At 44.8% G+C, this 22,197-nt stretch overlaps 1 protein-coding gene across 1 annotated transcript in view; it reads left to right on the plus strand.

Annotated features, from left to right (window-relative positions):
* Positions 1–214: 214 nt before the first annotated feature.
* Positions 215–22,197, plus strand: part of DTNB (dystrobrevin, beta) — a 58,066-nt gene continuing 36,083 nt past the window's right edge. The window contains exons 1-4 of the mRNA XM_009890364.1: positions 215–281; positions 4,475–4,555; positions 6,523–6,736; positions 11,686–11,771. Of these exons, the coding sequence (XP_009888666.1) occupies positions 215–281; positions 4,475–4,555; positions 6,523–6,736; positions 11,686–11,771 (448 nt within the window). The remainder of the gene's footprint in view (positions 282–4,474; positions 4,556–6,522; positions 6,737–11,685; positions 11,772–22,197) is intronic.

Below are 22,197 nucleotides of genomic sequence, written 5' to 3' on the forward strand. Positions count from 1 at the left end.
GTGTGCTGCTTTAAAAGGCATTAACAAGTCTAAAGCGTATCTCTCTGCTGTGGAGTACCATAGTTATGGAGGTGTCTGTCTTTCCACCGGTCTTTTCGTTTACCGAATATAATCAAACTGTTTCAACTGAGAGATAAAATAATGTTGTTCACAGTAAGTTGCTCTTGTAACAGAAATTCTAGCACAAACAGTGTTTGCCATTTTTGTCTTCAGAATGATTGAGGAGAGTGGGAAGAGGAGGAGGACAATGGCAGAGAAGAGACAGCTGTTCATGGAAATGAGTAAGTAAGAAATCTGAAGACAGAATGTCATTTATTCTTTACTGCGAGCTTCGCTTTGGTAGCTTTACCACATCATTCACATCTGGTTCCCACAAGACCATTGCCTCATCTAGTGAGAAGCATCCTGGGTGCTGGTCAGGAGCAGAATGCGAGAGGTGGGTCACAGCCGCCTAAAAGGTCATTCATTTCTAGGTTTTGTGAAGCTCCTGTTTTAAGGAACGTTCACATTTCTCATATATGACAATATCTAAAGTTTGTGGACAACTATTGAAGTAAATAATGACAACAAACAGATCACCTTTTACCTTAAAAAAAAAAAATTGCACCACAACACTGGGATGACTCAGAAGAGAAATGGTTTGGGGGGTTGTTTTTTTGTACAGGACCATTCCCTGAAAGAGAGGCTGTAATTGTTACTAAAATCAAATGCCTGTCCAGAGATAATACAATTTAAAGGAATGAGAGAGAACCTTTAAAAAAGATACGTGCAGTTAGAGGTAAAAAGCTCGTACGCTTGCATGTCGTCATGTTATTTTACTTTCCTATGGGAGCACGGGTCTGAATGAAGCTCCTAGACTAGGCAGGCGTGTCCTAGGAGTGGGCTACAGGCTGGTGAAGGTCTGTCTTAGAACACATAGTGTAACAGTATATTCATGCTACTTTGTTGGAGGAATTCCAGAGTAACTATGAGTGTCTTATTTCAGGAACAGTTTCGTTTCTGGCTAATGTATATTTGCTTCCTCTCATCTGAGGCCTGTCTTGGGTAGCACTCCTCCCCACCTTCCCAGCTGCCTTTGTGTCCCAGTTTGTAGTCACATCCCTTTCTGGCTTGCTCAAGGGATGGCACAAGCTCACTCCTGCAGCCCCCCTGCTGTGCACCTCATCCCTTGTTCTTCTCTGCCTCTGTCCAGTTTTACTTGAGCAAAGGTGACGGAATTGTGTGGGATTTCCTGGGTGAAACCTCATTAAAACCTTGTAAGATGACAATGATGCTTCTCCCCTAGGAACGCGTTGGCTGCTGCACCAGAGTATTACATTTGTCTCATCACTTCAAAGGGTTGTAGTCGTCTTGTGATCATGTACTACAGAAGCTGACTTGCTAGTTGTTAGCTTTGGCTAAATTGTTAAAAATACTCAGAGTCATCCTGGTTATCTTTGTGCAGGGTCTCTCTTTGCAGCTGTGGTTTTTGCTGTTCGTTGTCAGTGGTACATAGACATTCCGCGCTCCTCTCTCTGTGAGGCTCATTAGCGTATCCATATGAGAAATCTACGGTCTTCAAGCTTCACCTGGTGGAATATTTCACTGTAAAGTGAACACATAAATATTTTCCTTTCTAGGTGAGCTTCATACCCAGAGCAGATGTGTGATGTGTCAGATTGATGCTTTCGGGGACCATTTGTTGTTGGTCAACATACAAATTCGCTGAAGTGTTTAGATAGTTGCTCATGTGAGACAGGCATAGACCTTGGCATTCACCCCCACTGGATGTGCTACCCAAGGATGTGTTTGTTGGGTTTGTAGTACTTGTGGAGCTCTGACAGGCAAGAATCCTGTGTGAGCTAGTCTGATTTCTCTGAACTGCATAATGCGTATGGAGTTTATCTTCTGGAAGGGTATAACGAGCATGGAGCCGGGCTTTTCTCAGCCCAGTGGCAGGATGCAAGGCAATGGGCACAAACTGAAACACAGCAAATTCCATCTGGATGTTAGGAAAAAACGTTTTTACTGTGAGGGTCGTTGAGCGCTGGAAGAGGTTGCCGAGGGATGTCATGGAGTCTCCATCCTTACAGGTACTCCCAACTCGAGCGAGCGCAGTTGTGGGCAGATTGCTGTAGCTGACCCTGCTGGAGCAGGGAGGCTGGACTAGAGGATCTCCAGCAGCCCCTGCCAGCCTCAGCTCTGCTGGGGTCCTGAGCTATAGCCATTGTCTGGGAAATACATCCCATTTTATCTTCAGGTAGTTGAGGAGAATGACCTTGGTGAAGCTTTTGTGGCAATGTGACACAGGAAGACAAGAACAGAACAGGGATGACTTTTTGTTTTTGCATGTAGCTGTTAAATGACCTTTTGTGTGGGTGTATATATATACACACCTGTACATTTTATATACCTTTATATACATATATTTTATACAGACAGAGCATTTTGTGAAGACTCACGATGTGTGGAAGTGATTCCTTGGTTTGAAAGATAGAAATATGCACCCTAATTGAGAGTTTTGAAAAAATATTGCATAGAAAATGCTAAACGAGCTATTTTGTTGTAGCCTGGGCTCTGAAAACGCCAGCTTACCTTTCCTGGCCAAGTACTTTCCCGAAATGTATCCGAGACTAGTTTTCTACAGATGATAGTGTGAAATAATGCACTCAGGTTTGTACCATGCTATCAGGCAGGACGCTCCTGAGGTGTCGGCGAGCCTAGAGCCGCTCAGGTAAGCTGCCGTGGGGAGCCGTGGGGTGGGAAAGGGGTCAGTCTCCACACTGATCTTATCGGAGCCTTTTCATCTCATGTTCTACATCAGTGATGAAGAGAGATAATCCTTGTATGTCGTTTTCAAGCCATAGTACGTAGGTTTCTAAGAACAAGGAGATGCTTTGGCATGTGTGCAGATGCTTTGGCATTGTGTTTGGGAAATGGTAATGAAATATCTAAAAGACAAGAATCCTTTCTTAAATTTGCAACTGTGAGTCAGCGGGTGCATACACAAAGGTAATTCGAATGAGGTATTTGCAAGTTGGTTTCTGAATTCGGAATGTAGGAGGGAATAAGTTATCACCTTTAAGCAAGACCCTCCGCTATAGCAATCGCATGCCTCCTTCAGGAGGATGTGGGTTTGGCTTTTCGGTTTTAAGTATCTTCTAGAAGTCTGGATTCTATAAGTCCCAGTTATCCCTGTTTCTCAGGTCTCTACTCATCTAGGCTCTGGCTTTTGAGAAAAGTATGAAAGGCTGCAGCAGATCCTGCTGTTACAGACTCCTGCGAGAATACAAGAGGCGCAGGAGCCATGTGCACCCATGCCATTGCCCATGTGCAGTGCGTTGTTCCATACTGCACCTTAGAACTGTATGGATTATAGGACATAGCCGCTAACGCTGTTGAAATGTGAGCCGTTTAAAAGGCATTTTGGTTTATGTTTAATGGGATTTTCAAGACTTGACTTGTTGGCTGCTTCCAATTAAAAATGATCAATACTGGACTTTACACTAGTATCGTTTATCATCCCCGCATCGTTTGTCATCTCATTCGGTCAGCATAGGAGGTACACAGGTCTGTTTGGCAGAGGGTTAACACCACTTTCTGAAATGGCTCCAGTTTGTAATGTTCAGAGTAATTGCTGGAACTGGTAGATGTGGTACAGACTGGCGATAATAGCGTTCAAATCGTTCGTGATATGGTATTGTTTGAAGGTTGGGGAGGGACTCTTGATCAGGGAGGGGAGCCGTGGGACGAGGGGAACGGTTTGACACTGACAGAGGGGAGATTCAGGCTAGGTATTAGGAAGAAATTGTTGGCTGTGCGGGTGGTGATCCCCTGGGGCAGGTTGCCCCGAGAAGCTGTGGCTGCCCCATCCCTGGAGGTGTTCAAGGCCAGGTTGGACGGGGCTTGGAGCAACCTGGGCTGGGGGGAGGTGGCCCTGCCCAGGGCAGGGGGTGGGCTAGATGTCTTTAAGGTCCCTTCCCACCCAAACCATTCTATGATTGGATGATTCTATGATTCTCTGATAACACTTACACATCTTGAAGTGGGAAGTTGTTGGTGAAGGTAAGATTTTTTTTCTTCTATGCTTTTTCTTCTACTTCTTACCTGATTTGGATCTGTTTGGGAGACCAAAAGCATGCTCCTGATGGGGCTGCAATGCAGATGGTGGTAGGAGTACCAACCCCCCTTTTCTTTGTTTCTGAGCTTTTGTGCACGTGTCTTCTAATATCAGTGCAGTCCTCTTCCTTACCCACTCACCACTTCATTCTTGCTTCCTTTTAAGGTACTCATATCAGTCCCAAACCTAGGTCAGTTTATAATACAGTGCTGAAACTCACTTTACCATGAGATACCTAATGAAAATCTTTGTCATGTTCATATGATAAAGATGATGTATGTGAAGAAACGCTCATAGCATTTTTGAAGTAATTCTCTCAGATAAACTGAATGTTACAGAGGAAAGAAAAACACAAAACTTTTTTTTTATTCATAGGAGCACAGAATTTTGATGTCATCAGACTTTCAACGTATCGAACAGCCTGTAAACTGCGGTTTGTACAAAAAAGATGTAATCGTAAGTTATAATTACTCTTTATCTTCAAAAATTTCTCATGCATGATTGTTTCAAATATTCTACTCATGTGCATTTTTAGTATAGCAAGAGTAAGTAAACATTTTATCAGACAATGGTAGTTGTTACTTAAACTAAACAGAGATTAAATATATAATTAAAAAGAGACAGTGAACTTTGTCCAATACTCTATAATACCTTCGATTTTATTATTTAATGTTTCTAAAATTTAAAGTATAGGCCAGCTTGTCATATTTCAGTTGCCCTAAGGGTTGGATGCAGGCAGTTGCAAGCTATTTGAGCTCCCGTTCCATCACGGTGTACCGCGAACCACCTGACGGCCAGGCACAGCCCTGAGTTTGGGGCTGCGTAATCCAGGCGCTGCCATGGAAGTGTCTGCGTCTGGTCATGGTGGCACATATGAAATGTAGCAACAGTAAAGAATTCTGCAAGTTCATACCATACAGCGTAAGTTTTCTCATTCTTTTCCGTGGTCCTTTGCCCTTGGGCAGCTCTGCACAGCAAAGATCAGTCCGTGAGAAATAGGTGATGGTACTTTGCATCCTGCTGCCAGTGCTGAATTGGACAAAGCAAGGAGCAGAACAGACCGGCGTGCATAGGAATAGGTCCCTGCTCCCAGCAAAGTGGGATTAGCGTGTGTCTGGTGTGGAGGAGGACAGGAGGACAGCTGAGGAGTCCTGCAGAGGACATGTGCGACTGCAATCTGCAGCTCCGCTGCAGCGCAGCTGCCCCCGGGATGCGTGTGGCTCTTCGGGCTCTTGTGGCAGTACCCGCAGTGCCTTTAGTTATGGATGGCTTACAACTTTTTCATTCCTGTGGAAAAGTGTTAGTTCTTGTCTGTAATTCATGCTTTTGAATTAAAAATCTCCCTTAATTGACATAGAGATATTAAGAAATGCTAATTATAGCACCTTGCCCACTTTGGGCCCGATTCACTGTTGCCACGCATATGCCTTGAGTAGCCTTTACCGTACAGGTATGTATAGATGAGGCTGCGCATTTATCATCCTTGTCTGGACCACGCAGTGATCCAGGGGCATATGCTGGGTGTGAATAGGTAGCCTGGCTTTTATTGTTGCGTGGGTTTTATGTGAGAAATATAAAGATGAGTTTTATGTAAGAAATGTTACAGATCACACTCTTACTTCAGACCCTTTTTGTAAGTTAGGGAAGATAACAGAAGTTGTGAAGTTAGCAAATAAGTCTGTCCTTTCTAAATGTTGGAGCACGTTCAGTTTGGACTGATGGATTACTGTTGATCCTTAGATGTCTTCTCCCACTATCATGCATGCTTTTCAAGCTTTGAAACACTTCAAAATATTATTTAATGTGGTTCTGCAGATCGCTTACTGTGGTTTTGGAAAAATTTTCTCTACGTTGTTAACACTTCTTAGATATGCGCTAAGATATGGCAGGGTAATTTAGGGAAAGGCTTTGGAGTTCTAAACCTATGTTTACAAAGCATTATGCTCTGGACTTGGCAACTGGATCAACTGGAAATAGTCATAGTTTAACAGGAACATCAAGTTCCTCCTTCACTACTCAACTACTAGTCAGCATGAGGATGTTCAAAATTATTGTAACCAATTTGTAGTGCATTTGGAATATGGCTGATGTCCTTCTCAAGCGAAAATATCTAACTCTGCTAAAACACACTGCATGATGATGGAAGATTGCTTTTCTCCTTTATGAAGCTTTTCTGTCAGAGCCCCCGGGTGTTGAAGGGTGGAATAAAAGGTACGCAAGATGTCTGGGCAACGCTCTGTTACTTTAAACTAGCTGACACGGGCTATGAGTGTGAATATCAAGAGTCTGTCTCTCACTTTGAATACAAATAAGTAACTGTTCATTCCAAAATGAAAGCTAACATAGTATTCAGAAACAGTATCATAAAAGTAAGCTTGCATGCATTGCAGAATAGAAGTTAATTTTTTTTCCTTTATTTTTAGTTCATCTTGTTGATATCTGGAATATGATTGAAGCCTTCCGAGATAATGGCCTTAACACTTTGGATCATAACACAGAGATCAACGTGTCTCGACTAGAAACAATCATTTCATCCATCTACTACCAGCTAAACAAACGCCTTCCTTCTACTCACCAAATCAGTGTAGAGCAATCCATCAGCCTCCTCCTCAACTTCATGATAGCAGCATATGACAGGCTAGTAACTCCTCTAGTTGTATTCTTAAACTAATTTTCTCTTTTAGTTAGATGAATGCAGCCAACAACTGCATGAGTCTCTGGCAAACTGTCCGCATGCTGTTTCTCAAGTTCATGAAATTGTGTGTTGCACATACACACGCGTATATTTAATATCACAGTAGCGCCTGCAGAGATTTACATTGCCACAGCAGCAATGCTTTGTCTTAAAAATTGCTCTCTTAAGAAAGATGAGTTAGTGCCTTCTGGGACTTGCGGAGTGCTGTAAGCCGTGTTTCTGAACTGAAGATGAAGTGAAGCTGTGTTCTGCAGATTGTGGTAGAACATAATGTTGTGTTCATGGTGGTACAGCACTGTTTTACAAAGTGAAAAATGTGTTTTTGAATCTTGATCAACAAGACCATTTCATAATGCTACCTTGTTTTGACAGTCAGCTTGCACCCCGTTCTAACATGCTGTGACCCCACAGAGGCTAATTCCCATTTCTTGGCTGGACAAAGCTTGATTTCTTGTTCAGGGCACTGTCTAGGCGTTTCCTTGTGTCCAGTTTTATGAGTTTCTTTGGCAGCCTTTCTTCTGGGTTCGGTCTGTTAGTCTTCTTGAGTAGATGCATCTCTGTGGGTCTCAGAGCAGCAACTGCAAATCTTTCACTGTTGTTTAGCACTTCTTACTTTTTGCTTTTTTGCCTTATCTTTCGCAGTCAGCTATTATTTCAGTCTCCTCTTTCTTCTGCTTTTGCCCTCTCTCCGAGCAGTAGAGAACGGCTTGTGGCCAGGACACTGTCACAGAGACTGAGGAGTTTTACCCAAGACAATCTGCAGCACTGAATATGCCAAATAGTTGTTCTGTTTATAATACCCAGACTTTGATTCTTTCATAATGTGACGACTTCTTACTGTCACCAAATAGAAACTAGGTTACCTCTCAAAGTCCAAGGCTTCCGAACAATTCCTGGCTCACTAAGAACAGATAAAAAGAACACAGAGCTCAGAGCAGGAAGACTGCCATGAGAACCGAACCAAATGTATATTTTTCTGTTTAGTTCTGATTTGGTGTTAGTTGTAAGACAAGTTGTAAGGGTTAGCTGATGGTTTTAGTTATTCTGAGACAGATCACATTAGAAAATACAGATTTTCTAAATAGAAATGTTCGTGTTTTGAGGAGCTGGATCAAAAGATTGAGGCTTTAGTCAGAGGTATGTTTTTCTCCCCCCACTGCTCCCAGCCCTGCAAGTTCTGCCTCTTCTGGAAGCCAAGCAGCACGCTCCATCCCAGCACAGTACATCAGCTTCTCTTTTGCTTCCTCTGTCTGGCACACGGGATGGAGAGAGGAGCTGGGATGCTGCTGCGTTGTGCAGTGGGAGAACCGAGAACAAGAGGAGAGGCAGGGCTGTGGCTCCCTCTCCAGGAGTTCATCAGCACGGCAGATACTGATTGTTAAAAAAATCCACCAAACTACACCTCTGCGCTGGAATTGCATCGCTGGGGTAGCTGTGTGGTTGCTTGAATGCACATAGTGCAGTAGCTTCTTACAACACGGTGCTGGTGGTAACATCACAAAGTCATTAGCATTCCACCAAACCGGTACAGGAATCAAAGGTCTGACCAGCGTCCTGCCCATGGAAACGTTTAAGTTGGGGCTTATGTTAGGTAAGCGTGAAAAATACAATGAACACTCTGCTGGGAGCCACAGAGCAAGCCTGGTGATGGTGCAGAAGCGATGGCTCGTGCTGCATCAGTGGTGAGGTGGAACGGCTGTGGTGTCGTGTTCTTCGCCGCTTTCTCCCACGCAGCTTTGCATGGGTGTTTGACAGTTTGCTCCTGACAGCCTCTCGGGGCTTTCCAAAGCCCCTGACCCGTTACTGCCACCCCAGAGTAACGGCCTGTTCCCTGACCCCATCTGACTGTTTCAGAGCAGTTAGTTTTTTATTTCATCATTTCTAGGAATCGCATTTGATTTGACAGTGGGTTTAGTTGCTCCAAATTCTTCTTAAAATGTAGGTATCAAACCAGACTGTATTCTGGCAATAAAGCAGCGTGCAATAAGGGGGAGGGAGAGGATGGCCAACAAGCAAGTGAGGAAGCGAGTTGGCAAGCAAAGCCTGGAGCGATGCAATTAGGAGGAACCTCGTAATCAGCACAGCAGAGCTGGAAGGGGCACATGTGCGTACGTAAGGAAATGCCTGCAGATGAGCGTTGCGCAGAAAGCTCTCGTGCCTTTGGGGCATCAGCAGGAGCGGGTGCCTCTCTGAAGCGGCTGTACAGCACTGCGTGCAGCGTGGGGGACACGCAGGAGGAACTGGAGGACGTGGTGGGAGAGCTGGCACAACTGGAGTGCTGCAGCGGGTTTTTAGGAAGGGCAGACGAGGAGGGGGAGTTGCCCTTTATGCGAGAGCACGGCTGGAGCACACGGAGCTTTGCCTGGGGACGCAGGAGCCAGCTGGGAGGCTGAGTCAGGGTTAGTGGGCAGACAGACACGGACATCATTGCTGTGGGCGTCTGCTGCAGACCGCCTGGGCAGGAAGGCGTGGAGGATGAGGCTTTCTTCGGATGACTGGAAGAAGCCCCATGTACGCAGCCCAGTCTCTTTTAAACAACTCCCTCGGTTCTGTTGCCAATCCTGAGAACTGCTGATTGTCATAGGAGTTCCAAAATCATATTGAAAGTTTTGCCCTTTTTCCTTTCCTTAGGGAATTCAGCGCATGGAATAGCATTGGTACACAAATTGATTTTGGCAAGTTGCTTACACCTCTACCAGACGGCAGGGGGAGGAGTTCTGCTTTTTTTTTCTTGATTAATAAACAGAATGTCAGCAGAAGCAGGCCTAATATCTGGAGGCACCGTAAGATACCTTTGCAAGGATAAGACTCTGTCCCGTGAGGCGCTGTTGATGGCTTTTGATTTTTCTGGAAATTAATTCAAAGCTGAACTCTCTCTTGAGAGAAAATGAACATGCATAAACAAGAAGAGAGGGAGGGGGGCTGAAACTGTAAGGTAAGGAGATTTGAATTAGCTGGTAGGATTCGCTCAGAAGCAGTGGAGGCTGAGGCCTGAAGAGGATGAACTTCTCAGGTAACCAGTTTCAGATGTAGTCACGTCTTACTGTCTTTTACACACAGAGGGAGTGCCAACTTATTCCTTTTAGAAAGCTATTTAAGAGAAAAGTCAGGAACAAAATAGGACAGCTGAGGTCTTCACCTTGTTGTTAACTTTATAGCAGTTATATAGCTCGAAATAACTTCTTTAAGCAGCAGTTGAAAGGGTACTGGATATCAACAAAGTGATGGCCTTCGAGTCGCCGTTCCTCTTCACAGATCTCCGGCAGCTGTAGCTCTGGGAGAGATCTCCTCTCTTCTGTAGAGGGAGTATTTGAAAGATACTCTGAGTCTGTATTAGAGACACAGCATATTGTATTTCAGATACTTCTCAGCCTGAGAAAGACTGAGAGCCTTTACCTCACCACAGGGTGTGAAATGTTCCCAGAAGATATTTGCCTATTAACTCAGAGTGTGAAAGGGGAAAAAGTTATTTGGTTTCTTCCTGATGTCTCCATCCGGTTGCTTGTCTGTCACTGACATTAGACCTTGTCACTACTTCAATGTTTACTTGGAATAATTCTACTCTTAACGCTTTCCAAGTGCTTGTCGTCCAAGTGCAAATGTTAAATACGCATCTCATTTCCACTGAGAAGTATTCCCGAGTTTTTCTACATCTCTTTCAGCGCTCGTCATGTATTTTCCCCATCGTTGTATTTTCCGTGGTAGTACAAACTATCTGTCCAATATGTTTAATTACAATTACATGAACTTATTTTAATTCTCTTTCTCCTTTTGGATGTGACTTTACCTTTCTTGGTGGTTTATCAGTCTGCACCACTATTGCTGTTTCTAGTTGAGGATAACGACTCGGCACATTTCTGTTTGACAATAAGTTGTTCAGAATTCCAACACCTTTTACCCACATTTACACAGTTTTTTGCTCCATGTGCCACTAAGCCAACGTTCAACCAACTTCCTGCTAACAGAGGGTTTACACCAAGATCACCGCCCTGTGGCTGTCTTAACGTCACACAGTGGAGGGTCTCTGAGTCCTGTCCCGTTGCTGTGAGAGATGGGAATTCGGGGGGCAGGGAGCGGGGCGCCTTGTGGGGCAGCACTAAGCTGGGAGAAGCTGGTACTGATACCAGCTGTGCTGTGCTTTACCCCAGCGAGCCTTCGTCTGTGCTTGACTTAATTCCCTCCTAATTTCATCCCTCTCTTTCTTTCCGGTAACAGGAATAACACACGTCGCTGGTTGTACGTATCACACCCTGCTGAATGGGGACTTCGGACTTTCCATAGGGACAAATTCATTCTCTTGCTGATGCTAGAAAAGGGTTCCCCAAAGGTGCCGTCTGTTCCGATAGCACAGCCGCTTTATTAACTTAAATTAGAATAAAACACTGTTGATGTTTTTCCTGTTCTGTGTGGTGTACTCAGGATATCGCACAACTTCTCCATTAGCTGTCACTTACTCTACTGGTTTTAGAACGAAATGTGTATTTGAACATCAGAGTTTAAATCAAGGAGTAAAGATTTAAAACGACTGACAAAGGGTAGCAGAGGAAAACATGAGATGTTTTACAGTTAAAAATGTATTTTAATGGAAAAAAAATAATTAACATGTTACTTTTTTATAGGACAGTTATGGGACGAACAAGACAAAAGGTCTCCTTTTCTGTGCATTTTTTCATCATTCTGCAAGAAAATTTGGTTTGCAATTAGGCACTTGTTAACTCCTCCAATATATTAAAAATGCTAATGCTATTACTGTTTTAATGTTACATTAAATAGTTTTGGCAGATCTTAGCAGTTCATGGAGGGCGTTTATGAATTTCCTCCTAGGCCCCAAGTATTGTTGTTACGTACCATTCTCTGGAGTAATCACTTACCATGCAATTTTTTTTCACAGTGAGGGCCATGGGAAGCTGACGGTGTTTTCAGTGAAAGCTATGTTAGCAACAATGTGTGGCGGTAAAATACTCGACAAACTACGATGTAAGTATTTTCACGCAAATCAAACTATTTTATGAAGTACTTTGTTTCCATGACTGGCCACATGTGTTACTGTATTCAGTTCTGAAAGCTAGCTTTTTTGCTTACTCAGCAATCTTTATACAGAAAGGAAGCTTGCTATATGAATGTGTTTGTCACACATGCCATCTGCTGGCCATAAAACATACCGAGTTTGTTATTGCGTCGCCTTCGCAAGTCCATTTGTTTCTTTTGAAATGCTTGGGCACTTCTTTACTATCAGATAAATCAGACCTGAAGTTTTACATTTAATGTCAATTTTTTTGCCATTTCCCCTGTTTTGAGGACGTTGGGCTGCTGCTGTGTATCTCTGCTTCATCGGAGGCGCTCTCCGCATCTTCTCGTTCTGTGATTCCAGCTTCTCAGTTCTTAGTTTTTAAATCTTTTTTTATTCTCTTTTCATCGGTCTTACTTCCTTTTTCCTGTTTGGGTGAGCCTTCTGCTGGATCAGCAGAGAATCGGTGATATCCATAAACACTGGCTGTGTCCTTCAGTAGTAATTCTTGTTCTCTCTTTCTCAGTGGCAAGGGTACTGTTATGAGTGTTTTCTCTTTTCACTTCCACCCTGAAGAGCCGTGAAGTTAATCTCGCTGTCAGCGCCAGATTTTACTGGTCAGGTCTTGGCATTTTCACCTCGCCCTCAGTCTCCTTTATGAAAGTTATCTTCTGATAGTTCATTCCTCCTAATCTCCATGGTTGTCATTCACAAGAAAGAGTTCTTTAGACTCTTCTACATCATTAAGCCACTTTGCTAATTTTAAAGCAAATATAATAATGTGAAATACTTCTGTGCTGAATTAAACTACATGGCAAGGTCTGAAAAATAGATAGTGAGAAATCATTGCATGCACATATTAATATTAAGGCTGCACATGTTGCAGTAGCAGGAAATACCATTTGTTTGGGGTTTTTTTAATCTGGTAGTAACTACAAAACTCTCCAATTGAAGAAAAAAAAAGATGCAGGTGACTAACGATTAGTGTTAAATAAAGGAGACAGGCGTATATGACAGGGGATATTTAAGACTTCTTAAGCATGTTTAACAAACACATTACCTCTATAAAATATGTAAGATCAAACACGGGTGGAAAGAGGCTATATCTCCTCTGGATTTAATTTGGGTAAGATTTGCGGAGGTTACAGTAGATGGGCAGTTCAGCACAGGCCTGGGACTGAAAAGGAGCATTATTTCTAGAATGATCAAGACAATACGGAAACACATCAAGAAAGTGGCAATGTGACCTTTCAGCGGAAAAGGCAATTAACCACTGGAATTAAATGTTATAGGAATCAGGAAACTTTTGATGTTTTCAGGCAAAGACCTAGATAACTTTCTGGAAGTTTATTAAGCCTCAACTTTTGTTTCGGAAGGTGGCTAGTTAAGATGCTTTCACTTTAAGGACACCTCATTTAAGAGTTCTATTTAATCGATGTGTCTTCTTTTTAAAACTTAAAACTTGTGCATTTAATGTACTGGTCTCTCTCTCTCTCTGTCTTTTCATAATGTCTGCTTTTCTTCATAGCATTTGAAGCTTTCTTTTTCTTTTTTCTTATTCTGTTGGCTCCTGGTTGCTTTGCCACCGTAACTTTCTTCTTTATAAAAGTTCTTAGCTGATTTTCATACACGTCAGAGGAAGGGCTTTTGAGTACTTTCACCGAATAGTGCTGCCTCTATATAGCGTAGTTATGTGCTGGTTATATACTTACTCTTGCCTGTAGCTTACCGGCTGGCCTGTAGTTGGCATTGTACTTCTGGGGTCTTCCCTCCACTATCTGCTCTCCCTTTTTTCTTGCTGCACTTCTCTTGGGAGGTGGAGCATCATTTCCAAAGAACACGTGACTTTGTATTTGACGTGTTTTGGACAGTAACACGGGTTTTTTTTAATTCAGCGTTAAAGTTCAGTTCCTCTCCCTGGCTTTTCGGTATGTCACTCACACTGACTTCCCACCGTTGGATGTTTCGAGGCTCGTTCTTGTGACAGGGCACTAACACCTATTTAAAACCTGGTTTTGGTGAGGTGGTTTTTTTGTTGTTCTGTCAGGTGTAATATCTCATGAGTCAGCTGAGAAAGAAAAATTTCTTCATCTGTAACTGTAACAGATTTGGCACTGCTTTGTATGGTCATGGCACTTCTCAACGTCCACAGTCTGCTGCGGACACTGCTCTGTCACTTCTGGATGCTCCTCTGTCCCCTCAGGCGCTCGTTGTCTCTGCTTAGTTGGAGAGAAAGTTAAAGGCTGGAGCCACCTCACTGTTATTTGCGAAAACGCTCACAGTGCCACGTGCAAGGTTAGCCACAGAGGCAGAATCTCGGAGCATGATTAACAAAATTGTTCAGGAAAAGGGGACTTTTGGCTAACTAGAAATTGTGATTTTAGGAGTATAGGAAAACTGTGCAGGAGGGAAAAGCTTTCTCTAAACCAGGATAGAATTAGGCTTTTCAGACAAGGTCATAGGACAGCTTTCTGTGGAATGTGGGAGAAAACCTGAGATTTGGGATAGGGCCTTGTAACCCTTCTGGGGGTAGGGGAGAAGAGAGGAAGTGTGTCCTATTGTTAGCAGAATAAGCTTCTACATATCACCAGAACTCAAGAAAAGTAATAAAATAGCCGAACTATTAACTGTTGGTTACCTGTCTTTCTGCAAACTTCCTAAGGTGCGAGGGAATGGGAAGAGGGAAATGTCAGGCTAAGTTTGGGAGGAGAGGTGTGGGAGGTGCAGGCCTGTACACCTGACACACGGTCTGGGCAAGCTGCTGGTAATGAAGAACAGAATTAGTTGATGCATGGATAAATGAGATTTTATTGTTGGGAGAAATGGCTTTTGTGAAGGGATGCGTTATAAAACCACAGGAGTTCATTAAAGGCAAAAAACCTGAACAGGTGGACAAAGGAGTTCTGGCTGATACAGGGTTCTTGGATTTCTGGAAGGCATTCAAGAAGGTCCCTTATCAAATGCTTAAAGACATTTAAAAGTTTGATGAAAAGGAGGAAAGATGGGCTCTTTGCACAAGTAGAAGATTGGCTAAAAGCAACCAACAAAAGAGCGATAATGATCCCTTTTGTATATCGAGATTGGTGGACAGTGCTGGACCTAAACTGGTTTTAACACTGTCGTAAACGATCTGGAAAAATATAGTGAAAGGTGACAATTTGATACAAAGTCAGTGTAGTAAAAGCTAAAATAGACTGACGAGTTGTAGTATCATCTGACGGCACTGAGTAACTGTGAAATAAAATGGAAGGTGAAATTCAGTGTGAGCATATGCGAAGTGGTGCGTGCTGGAGGGGTGAAGTGTAGTCCTCATGTGATGCGCAGAAAGGTGAGCTAAGAAACTTGATGCTGCTCAGCTGAGAGATGGTGGGGCTGTGCTTCTGGTGGTGGAGCTGTGCCCCTCTGAAGATGTTGATGCTCTGTTTAGTAATGGCTAAAAATGTTCTGGAGGGGAAGGACGTGAAGAACAGAGTGGAGAGGTACAGGCACCGCATAAATCCGTGAGTGCTGCTCTAGTACCCCCATCTGGTACTCTGCCCTTTCCAGTTCGTTTCTGAGAAGAACAGCAAAGATCGTCGAAGGCAGAGAAAGCTTTCTGTACAAAGAGCAGCTAGACAGAGCAGGATTCTTCAGCTTGGAAAGAAAAATGGTGGTGAAAGGATAGTGCTCTATAAAATCACAAGCAACGCGTCAGTGGTGACTGGCAAACAGCTGTTCCTTCTCCCTTCCAGTACAGGAACTAAAGGGCAGTGACCGAAGTGAGCAGTGACAGAATGAAGCAACAAAACCCAATAGTTTTTTCAACTTTACCGAAGGATGTTGTCAGTATCAAACACTTACACCACTCGATTACTCCTTGAACCAATTTCACTGACGGCAGATTCCTCAAAGGCTGCTGAATGCAGAGACACGGTCAGGGAGCGGAGGAATATTCTGGCCTTGCCCGAGCCATCTGCTCTTGGGATAAACAGACTTTTGATCTGATCTGCCTCAGCTGTGCTCGTATTCTTCATTGCTTCTTCTGATCATGATGAATATGCTGTCTGGTATTTTCCCCTTTCCCGTCTTTCCCACCTCTCTGGTTACTGACCCATTTCATCACTCAGCTGCTTCTGTTTCCAGTTTACTTGTTCCCTGGATTCCACTCCCACCCCTGTGTCACCTCCACTCCCTTTCCTAAGCAGGCGGTCAGCCCCGGCTCAGCTGGAACACGAGGCTTTCTGCAAATCTGGGGAGTTGTAAATATTTTTTTTTCTCATCTGATAATTTATATGAACAATAGTAACTTGGTCTCTGTACTTGCATATGTACAGGCTTTTTTTTTTAATTCTGAAAGTGTGAGCAACCAGAGTGGTTTTCAGTCCATACAGTGTCTGACAGCACATCTGAAATGGGAGTTGGTCAATCAAGTTGTAGTTCTGAGGAGAAGGATTTGGGGGTCCTGGTAGATAGTAAACTGTCCATGAGCCAGCAGTGTGCCCTTGTTGCCACAGAGGCCAATGGCATCCTGGGCTGCATAGGGAAGAGTGTGACCAGTAGGTCGAGAGAGGTCATTCTCCCCCTCTACTCGGCACTGGTGAGGCCACAACTGGAATCCTGTGTCCAGTTTTGGGCTCCCCAGTTCAAGAGGGACAGGGAACTGCTGGAGCGAGTCCAGCGAAGGGCAACCAAGATGACTGAGGGACTGGAGCATCTCCTGTATGAGGAGAGGCTGAGAGCGCTGGGACTCTTTAGCCTGGAGAGGAGAAGGCTGAGGGGAGACCTTATTATGGCATACAGGTATCTAAAGGGGGGGTTGGAGGAGGATGGAGCCAGACTCTTCTCGGTGGTTCCCAGGGACAGGACGAGGGGCGATGCGCACAAGTTGGAAGAGAGGAAGTTCCGTTCCAACAGACGGAAACCCTTCTTTAGGGTTGGGGTGACAGAGCAGTGGCAGAGGCTGCCCAGGGAGGGGGTGGAGTCCCCTTCTCTGGAGGTTTTCAAGACCCGCCTGGATGCAGTCCTGAGGGATGTGCTCTGGGCAGTCCTGCTTTAGCAGGGGAGTGGGGCTGGGTGGTCTCTACAGGTCCCTTCCAACTCGGAACATTCTGTGATTCTGATTCTGTGATTCAGTGATACCACTTTGCTGTCTCTGGAAAAGAGCCAGATCTCCTGGGACACGATACCCTTTGCCAAGGGGTTCCCTTGTGTGCTGTGCAAGGCAGGAGCTGTAAACCCAGACTACTGCTCTGGACTTTATTATTTTTGTCATAGCTTTTTAAACCAAAGAAATGCCGTGTAAAAATATCAAATTTTGTGAATTCGGATTACTTCATTTTGGCATTGAAGTAGATTCATTGTGAAGTAATTAGTGCTTCCTTCCATGTCACTTCTGCAAGTAAATTGCAAACAGAACTTCAAGTAAATCAAGACTCCATGGCATTCGTTTTAAGGGCTGCCCGATTTCTCTAATGACGGGCTCTACTGGTGTGGTGCTCCCTCGCCTCACTAGCTCCTGTTTTTCCTCTCACCACCTGGATCTGATAAGCCTTTTGTGCTTACTGAAGTTCACCCTAAGAATTCATACAATAATGGATTCTAAATACTAGGTTGCTGATAATAAAGGCTCTGAAAGTTAATGTGCTGTAGATGAATTTGCCTGATTGTAGGGTTTTGACCTGGGGGAGAGGGTGTTTTGTTTTTTGGAGGAGTGGAGGTGAAAGGGGAGTTAGTTGTTTTGGTCTTAATCAGTGGAAAAAAGGAGGAGGAGGAGTAATATGTGGTTTGTTGTAGTATCACATCTATTCAAACTGAACCAACTCAGTCCATGATTTTATACAGGATTTCTTATATCTGGTTTGTTGATGACCAACACTAGGAGTTGCGACAACATCTGATCTGATAGAGGTAAGGCTGCTGCAGCGTCATCTCCCCAGTCTGCCAGCGCTGAGGGTGGCCACACATTCCCAGTAGGAACACGCGCACAGAGCCACAGGGATCCACACAGACAGACAACAGCCACGCAGACATGAACTGCACCAGCGGCCTGGTTCTGTTCCCCCCGGCTACCTGATCGGGGTGAAAGCCTGTGAGTGGCACAAATACGTACATATATGCACGTACCTATACATGCATATAAAATATGATAAAGGACCGGCTGGACGGTCGCACTCGAAGAGCTGCAGTCAACAGCTCGATGTCCAAGTGGAGAGCAGTGACGAGCAGAGTTCCTCAGGGTTCAGTACTGGGACCTGTACTGTTCAACAGCTTTGTCGCGGACATGGACAGTGGGGTCGAGTGCACCCTCAGCGAGTTTGCCCATGACGCCAAGCTGTGTGGTGAGGTAGACACGCTGGAGGGGAGGGATGGGATGCCATCCAGAGGGACCTGGACAGGCTGGAGAGGTGGGCCCATGCCAACCTCATGCAGTTCAACAAGGCCAAGTGCAGGTCCTACAGCTGGGTGGGGGTGATCCCAAGCACAACTCCAGGCTGGGCAGGGAATGGCTGCAGAGCAGCCCTGAGGAGAAGGCCCTGGGGGGGCTGATTGACCAGAAGCTCAGCATGAGCCGGCAACGTGCGATCGCAGCCCAGAAGGCCAACCGGATCCTGGGCTGCATCAGCAGAAGTGTGGCCAGCAGGGCGAGGGAGGGGGTTCTGCCCCTCTACTCCACTCTGGGGAGACCCCACCCGGAGTACCGCGTCCAGCTCTGGAGTCCCCAACAGAAGAAGGACATGGACCTGCAGGCTGAGAGAGTTGGGGCTGTTCAGCCTGGAGAAGAGAAGGCTCCGGGGAGATCTTATTGCCGCCTTCCAGTGCCTAAAGGGGCTCCAGGAGAGCTGGGGAGGGACTTTTTACTGGGGCATGGAGTGACAGGACGAGGGGGAATGGCTCTAAACTGGAAGAGGGCAGGTTTAGATTAAACATGAGGCAGAAGTTTTTCCCTGTGAGGGTGGTGAGGCACTGGCACAGGTTGCCCAGAGAGGTTGTTGAGGCCCCATCCCTGGAGGTGTTCAAGGCCAGGCTGGAGGTGGCCTTGGGCAACCTGGGCTGGTGGGAGGTGTCCCTGCCCAGGGCAGGGGGGTTGGAACTCGATGATCTTCAAGGTCCTTTCCAACCTAAACCAATCTATGATTCTACCTGTACTATATGGATCCCTCCAGTGACTGGCCTTACATTCTCATCTGCGGGTTGGACTAGAGGATCTCTAGAGGTCCCCTAGAGGTCCCTTCCAAGTGTGACCATTCTGTATCATCTACCTAGTAGCTGGTTCTTGGAGCCTCTTAGATCCTTTGGTCTCTCTAGGATCTGTCCCAGACTTATGACCTCTCTCATTCAAACTCGAATCATTCAATTTTCCTCCAAAAGCACCTTCATAATCTTGTAGGTGCTTGGGTGGTGTTAGTGGGTCTTCTCAGTGTCTTATCTTCTCAGGCTGAACAATTGCAGTTTCCTCAGCCTGTCCTTGGAGGATAAGCGCTCCAGCATGCTGACCACCCAGAGCTCACTTCAGTTTGTCTTTCACGTTCTGTGATTCTCAACAGTTCTCTGATTCTGGGGGGTGTCCCCAAAACTGGACAGAGGGGAGGTCTAACAAGTGCTGAGTGGAGGAGGACAATCGCTCGCCTCTGAGCTGAGCTTCTGTCCATGCAGCCGGGGTTGCTGTTGGCCACCTTTGCTGCCACAGCGCGCTGCCGCTCATGTTCAGCGTGTGACCTCAGAACCCTCAAGGGCCTCTCCAGCAGAGCTGCTCCCGGACCAGGCAGGCCCCAGACTGTATGGCTGCCAGAGTCCCTTCCTTCCCAAGGGCAGGACTTTGCATTTGTCCTTGAATTTCATACGGTTCCTGCCGGCCCGTTCCTCCAGCCAGTCTAGGTCCTGCTGGATGGCAGCCCTTGCCCTCAAGGGTATCCCCCAGACCCCCAGTTTGGCATCATCTGCGCCCTCGGCAGGAAGGCGCTCTGGTGCTTCTCCCAGATCATTGACAGACATGTTGAGCAGGACATGACCCAGGACAGATTCCAGCAGTGGCCTCCATGTAGAATTTGACCCATTATCCACTACCCTCCAAGCTTGCTCCTCCAACCAGCTACTCACCCGTCTGCTGGTTCACCCACGCAGACTGTGACATCCCAGTTTGGATACTGGAATATTGTGTGTTGGGGGGGAAAAGTAATAAGCCTTGCTCGAGTTGAGGTGAACGATACCTACAAATGCTGTCATCTTATCGCAGAAGACAGTCGAGCTGGTCAGGTGTGATTTAGCCTCAGTAGATCCATACTGATGGGTATTGGTCACCTTTTTTTTTCATCTGCGCAGGAATGTGTGCCGAGAAGATTTGCTCCGGGATTTTCCCAGGAACCGAAGTGGGGCCGACTGGCCTGTATTTCCTTGGATCGTCCTTTTGACCTTAATCCTTTGGGTTAATGCCAAAAAACCCTGCACACACACCACCCCAAAAAGTACAGTCAAACTAATTAATCTGTCAAATTTATTTTCTTGGCTTTTACTCAAATGTAGTCTTTAACAAGTATTTTATGAATTTGTATGATGAAAACTGACAGCTTCGTAGGAATTGAGACGCAGGGTGCACTCAGGGTCAAGACCCTGGAAAGCGGGGCTGCCGGGGTTTTGTTGCTTTGTTTTTAACTTGATCAGAGCAATGGTAGAGCCTTCAGCTGAAACCACGCCAAGCATCAGGCAAATGCCTTGACTGGGAAAGGCAGAACAGCCAATTTTGGCAGTTGTAGGCAGCTGAAAAGAGGCTCTCGAGGGGACTGCTGGGCAGGTTTAACATGATATTCCGGGCTCTCTTTTCAATCTAAAATTCTACTACAAAGATTCAGAAAAAGAAAATTGCGAGTTACACAAATGCCGTTTTACGTTGGTATCTTTGGAATGGAGCAGTGCTTTCTGCAGTTCTAAATTTGTGATTATCTCTGGTTTAAAAAAAAGATGTCTATAGCATAGTAGCATTGAACTGAAATTTTAGATGAGAATTAAAATATAATACGTTGTCATCAGGAAACTTTATTAGCACATGGCCATTGTGATCCTGAGGTGAGCTCTTGAGAAATGACACCGTGAGCCTCTGTTTAGCTTGAGGTTTTCTCTTTGAGGGTAATTTACTGCCCTTTAAAAGGGCAGATGAACATATAATTATAGCCTACTAATCTTTATCTTTTCCAATTTCACTGGTAATTTCCCAAGTGGAAGTTTCCCATGTAAATGAGTTCAACTTTACTTTGACTATAAAACCCCATTTTTATGTCTGCAAGATATAGGTTAGTGGGGTTTGGGGTTTTTTTTTTTTTTTAATTTACCCTTGATAGAGCCTGTTCTATTTCATCTCATTTTCAATTTATTTCCATAGGTTTAATTAACTTTCTCCTTAAAATTGTTTCAATCTTGGATACTGTTGAGTTCAGATTAATAGACTTCATTTACCCGGAAGATTTCTGTCCTTTTTTAAGTACAAGTACTGTCATGTTCCTGTCATGTTCTACCAGTCCCACCTTGACAGATTCATTACCAGACCTTCAGGTTTTGTGCATGTGCCAGTTCCGGAGTGATGTTGATGTAGAATGGATTAGGATTCTGGAAGTTTGGCTCTCTAATTAGTTTTAGTTGCTTCCATAGCGTTGCTTCCATAGCTTTCGTTTGTGAGCAGGGATGTGTCCCCATCCTTGGAGGTGTTCAAGGCCAGGTTGGACGGGGCTTGGAGCAACCTGGGCTGGGGGGAGGTGGCCCTGCCCAGGGCAGGGGGTGGACGAGATGAGCTTTAAGGTCCCTTCCCACCTAAATCATTCTATGGTTTTGATCCTGACTTTTCTTCCACATTCAGCTTTCAGGTTAAATTCAACTTTTCTGCTTGGCTTAATTGGCTCCCCCCGAGCCCTATTTTTTTTCTCTTTCTTTCCCCCTCCATTATTCCTAATACGCTTTACAAGATTATTCAACAAGGGCTTCACATATCCACTTGAAGCTTGTCTGGTTAGCCAGGGATACAAAATTCCAGATAGCTTTATCGCCCTTCGCTTAGATACTGTAGGCTTCTTCATCAGCCCCTTCAGTCAGGAGATTGGAATATTTTCCCTACTTTACTAGAAATATGCCTTTCTGAAATAGTTGTTTGGGGTTTTTTTACAGACCTACTTTTGATCACTTAAATTAATCTTATTTTGTGTCAACATGTTCAGTTACTGATGGTTCTTAAATAACCTGAGATGATTCAGTGGCAGTTAGTGAAGAATTCTGGTAGCTGTCACATCTTAGAAAATTTTAGGTCTTACTAATATTAGTGCTTTTATTAGCGAAATCTTCCTTTATAAAGGAATCTGACTCTGCAAGTGTATCAGAGACCCAGTTTTGCTGTTGGAGAGATTTGTCTGTTCCAAGGAGATTTTTTTTCTGCTT

Source organism: Charadrius vociferus, unplaced genomic scaffold, assembly GCF_000708025.1.
Source record: "Charadrius vociferus isolate BGI_N301 unplaced genomic scaffold, ASM70802v2 scaffold647, whole genome shotgun sequence".
NCBI lineage: Eukaryota > Metazoa > Chordata > Aves > Charadriiformes > Charadriidae > Charadrius > Charadrius vociferus.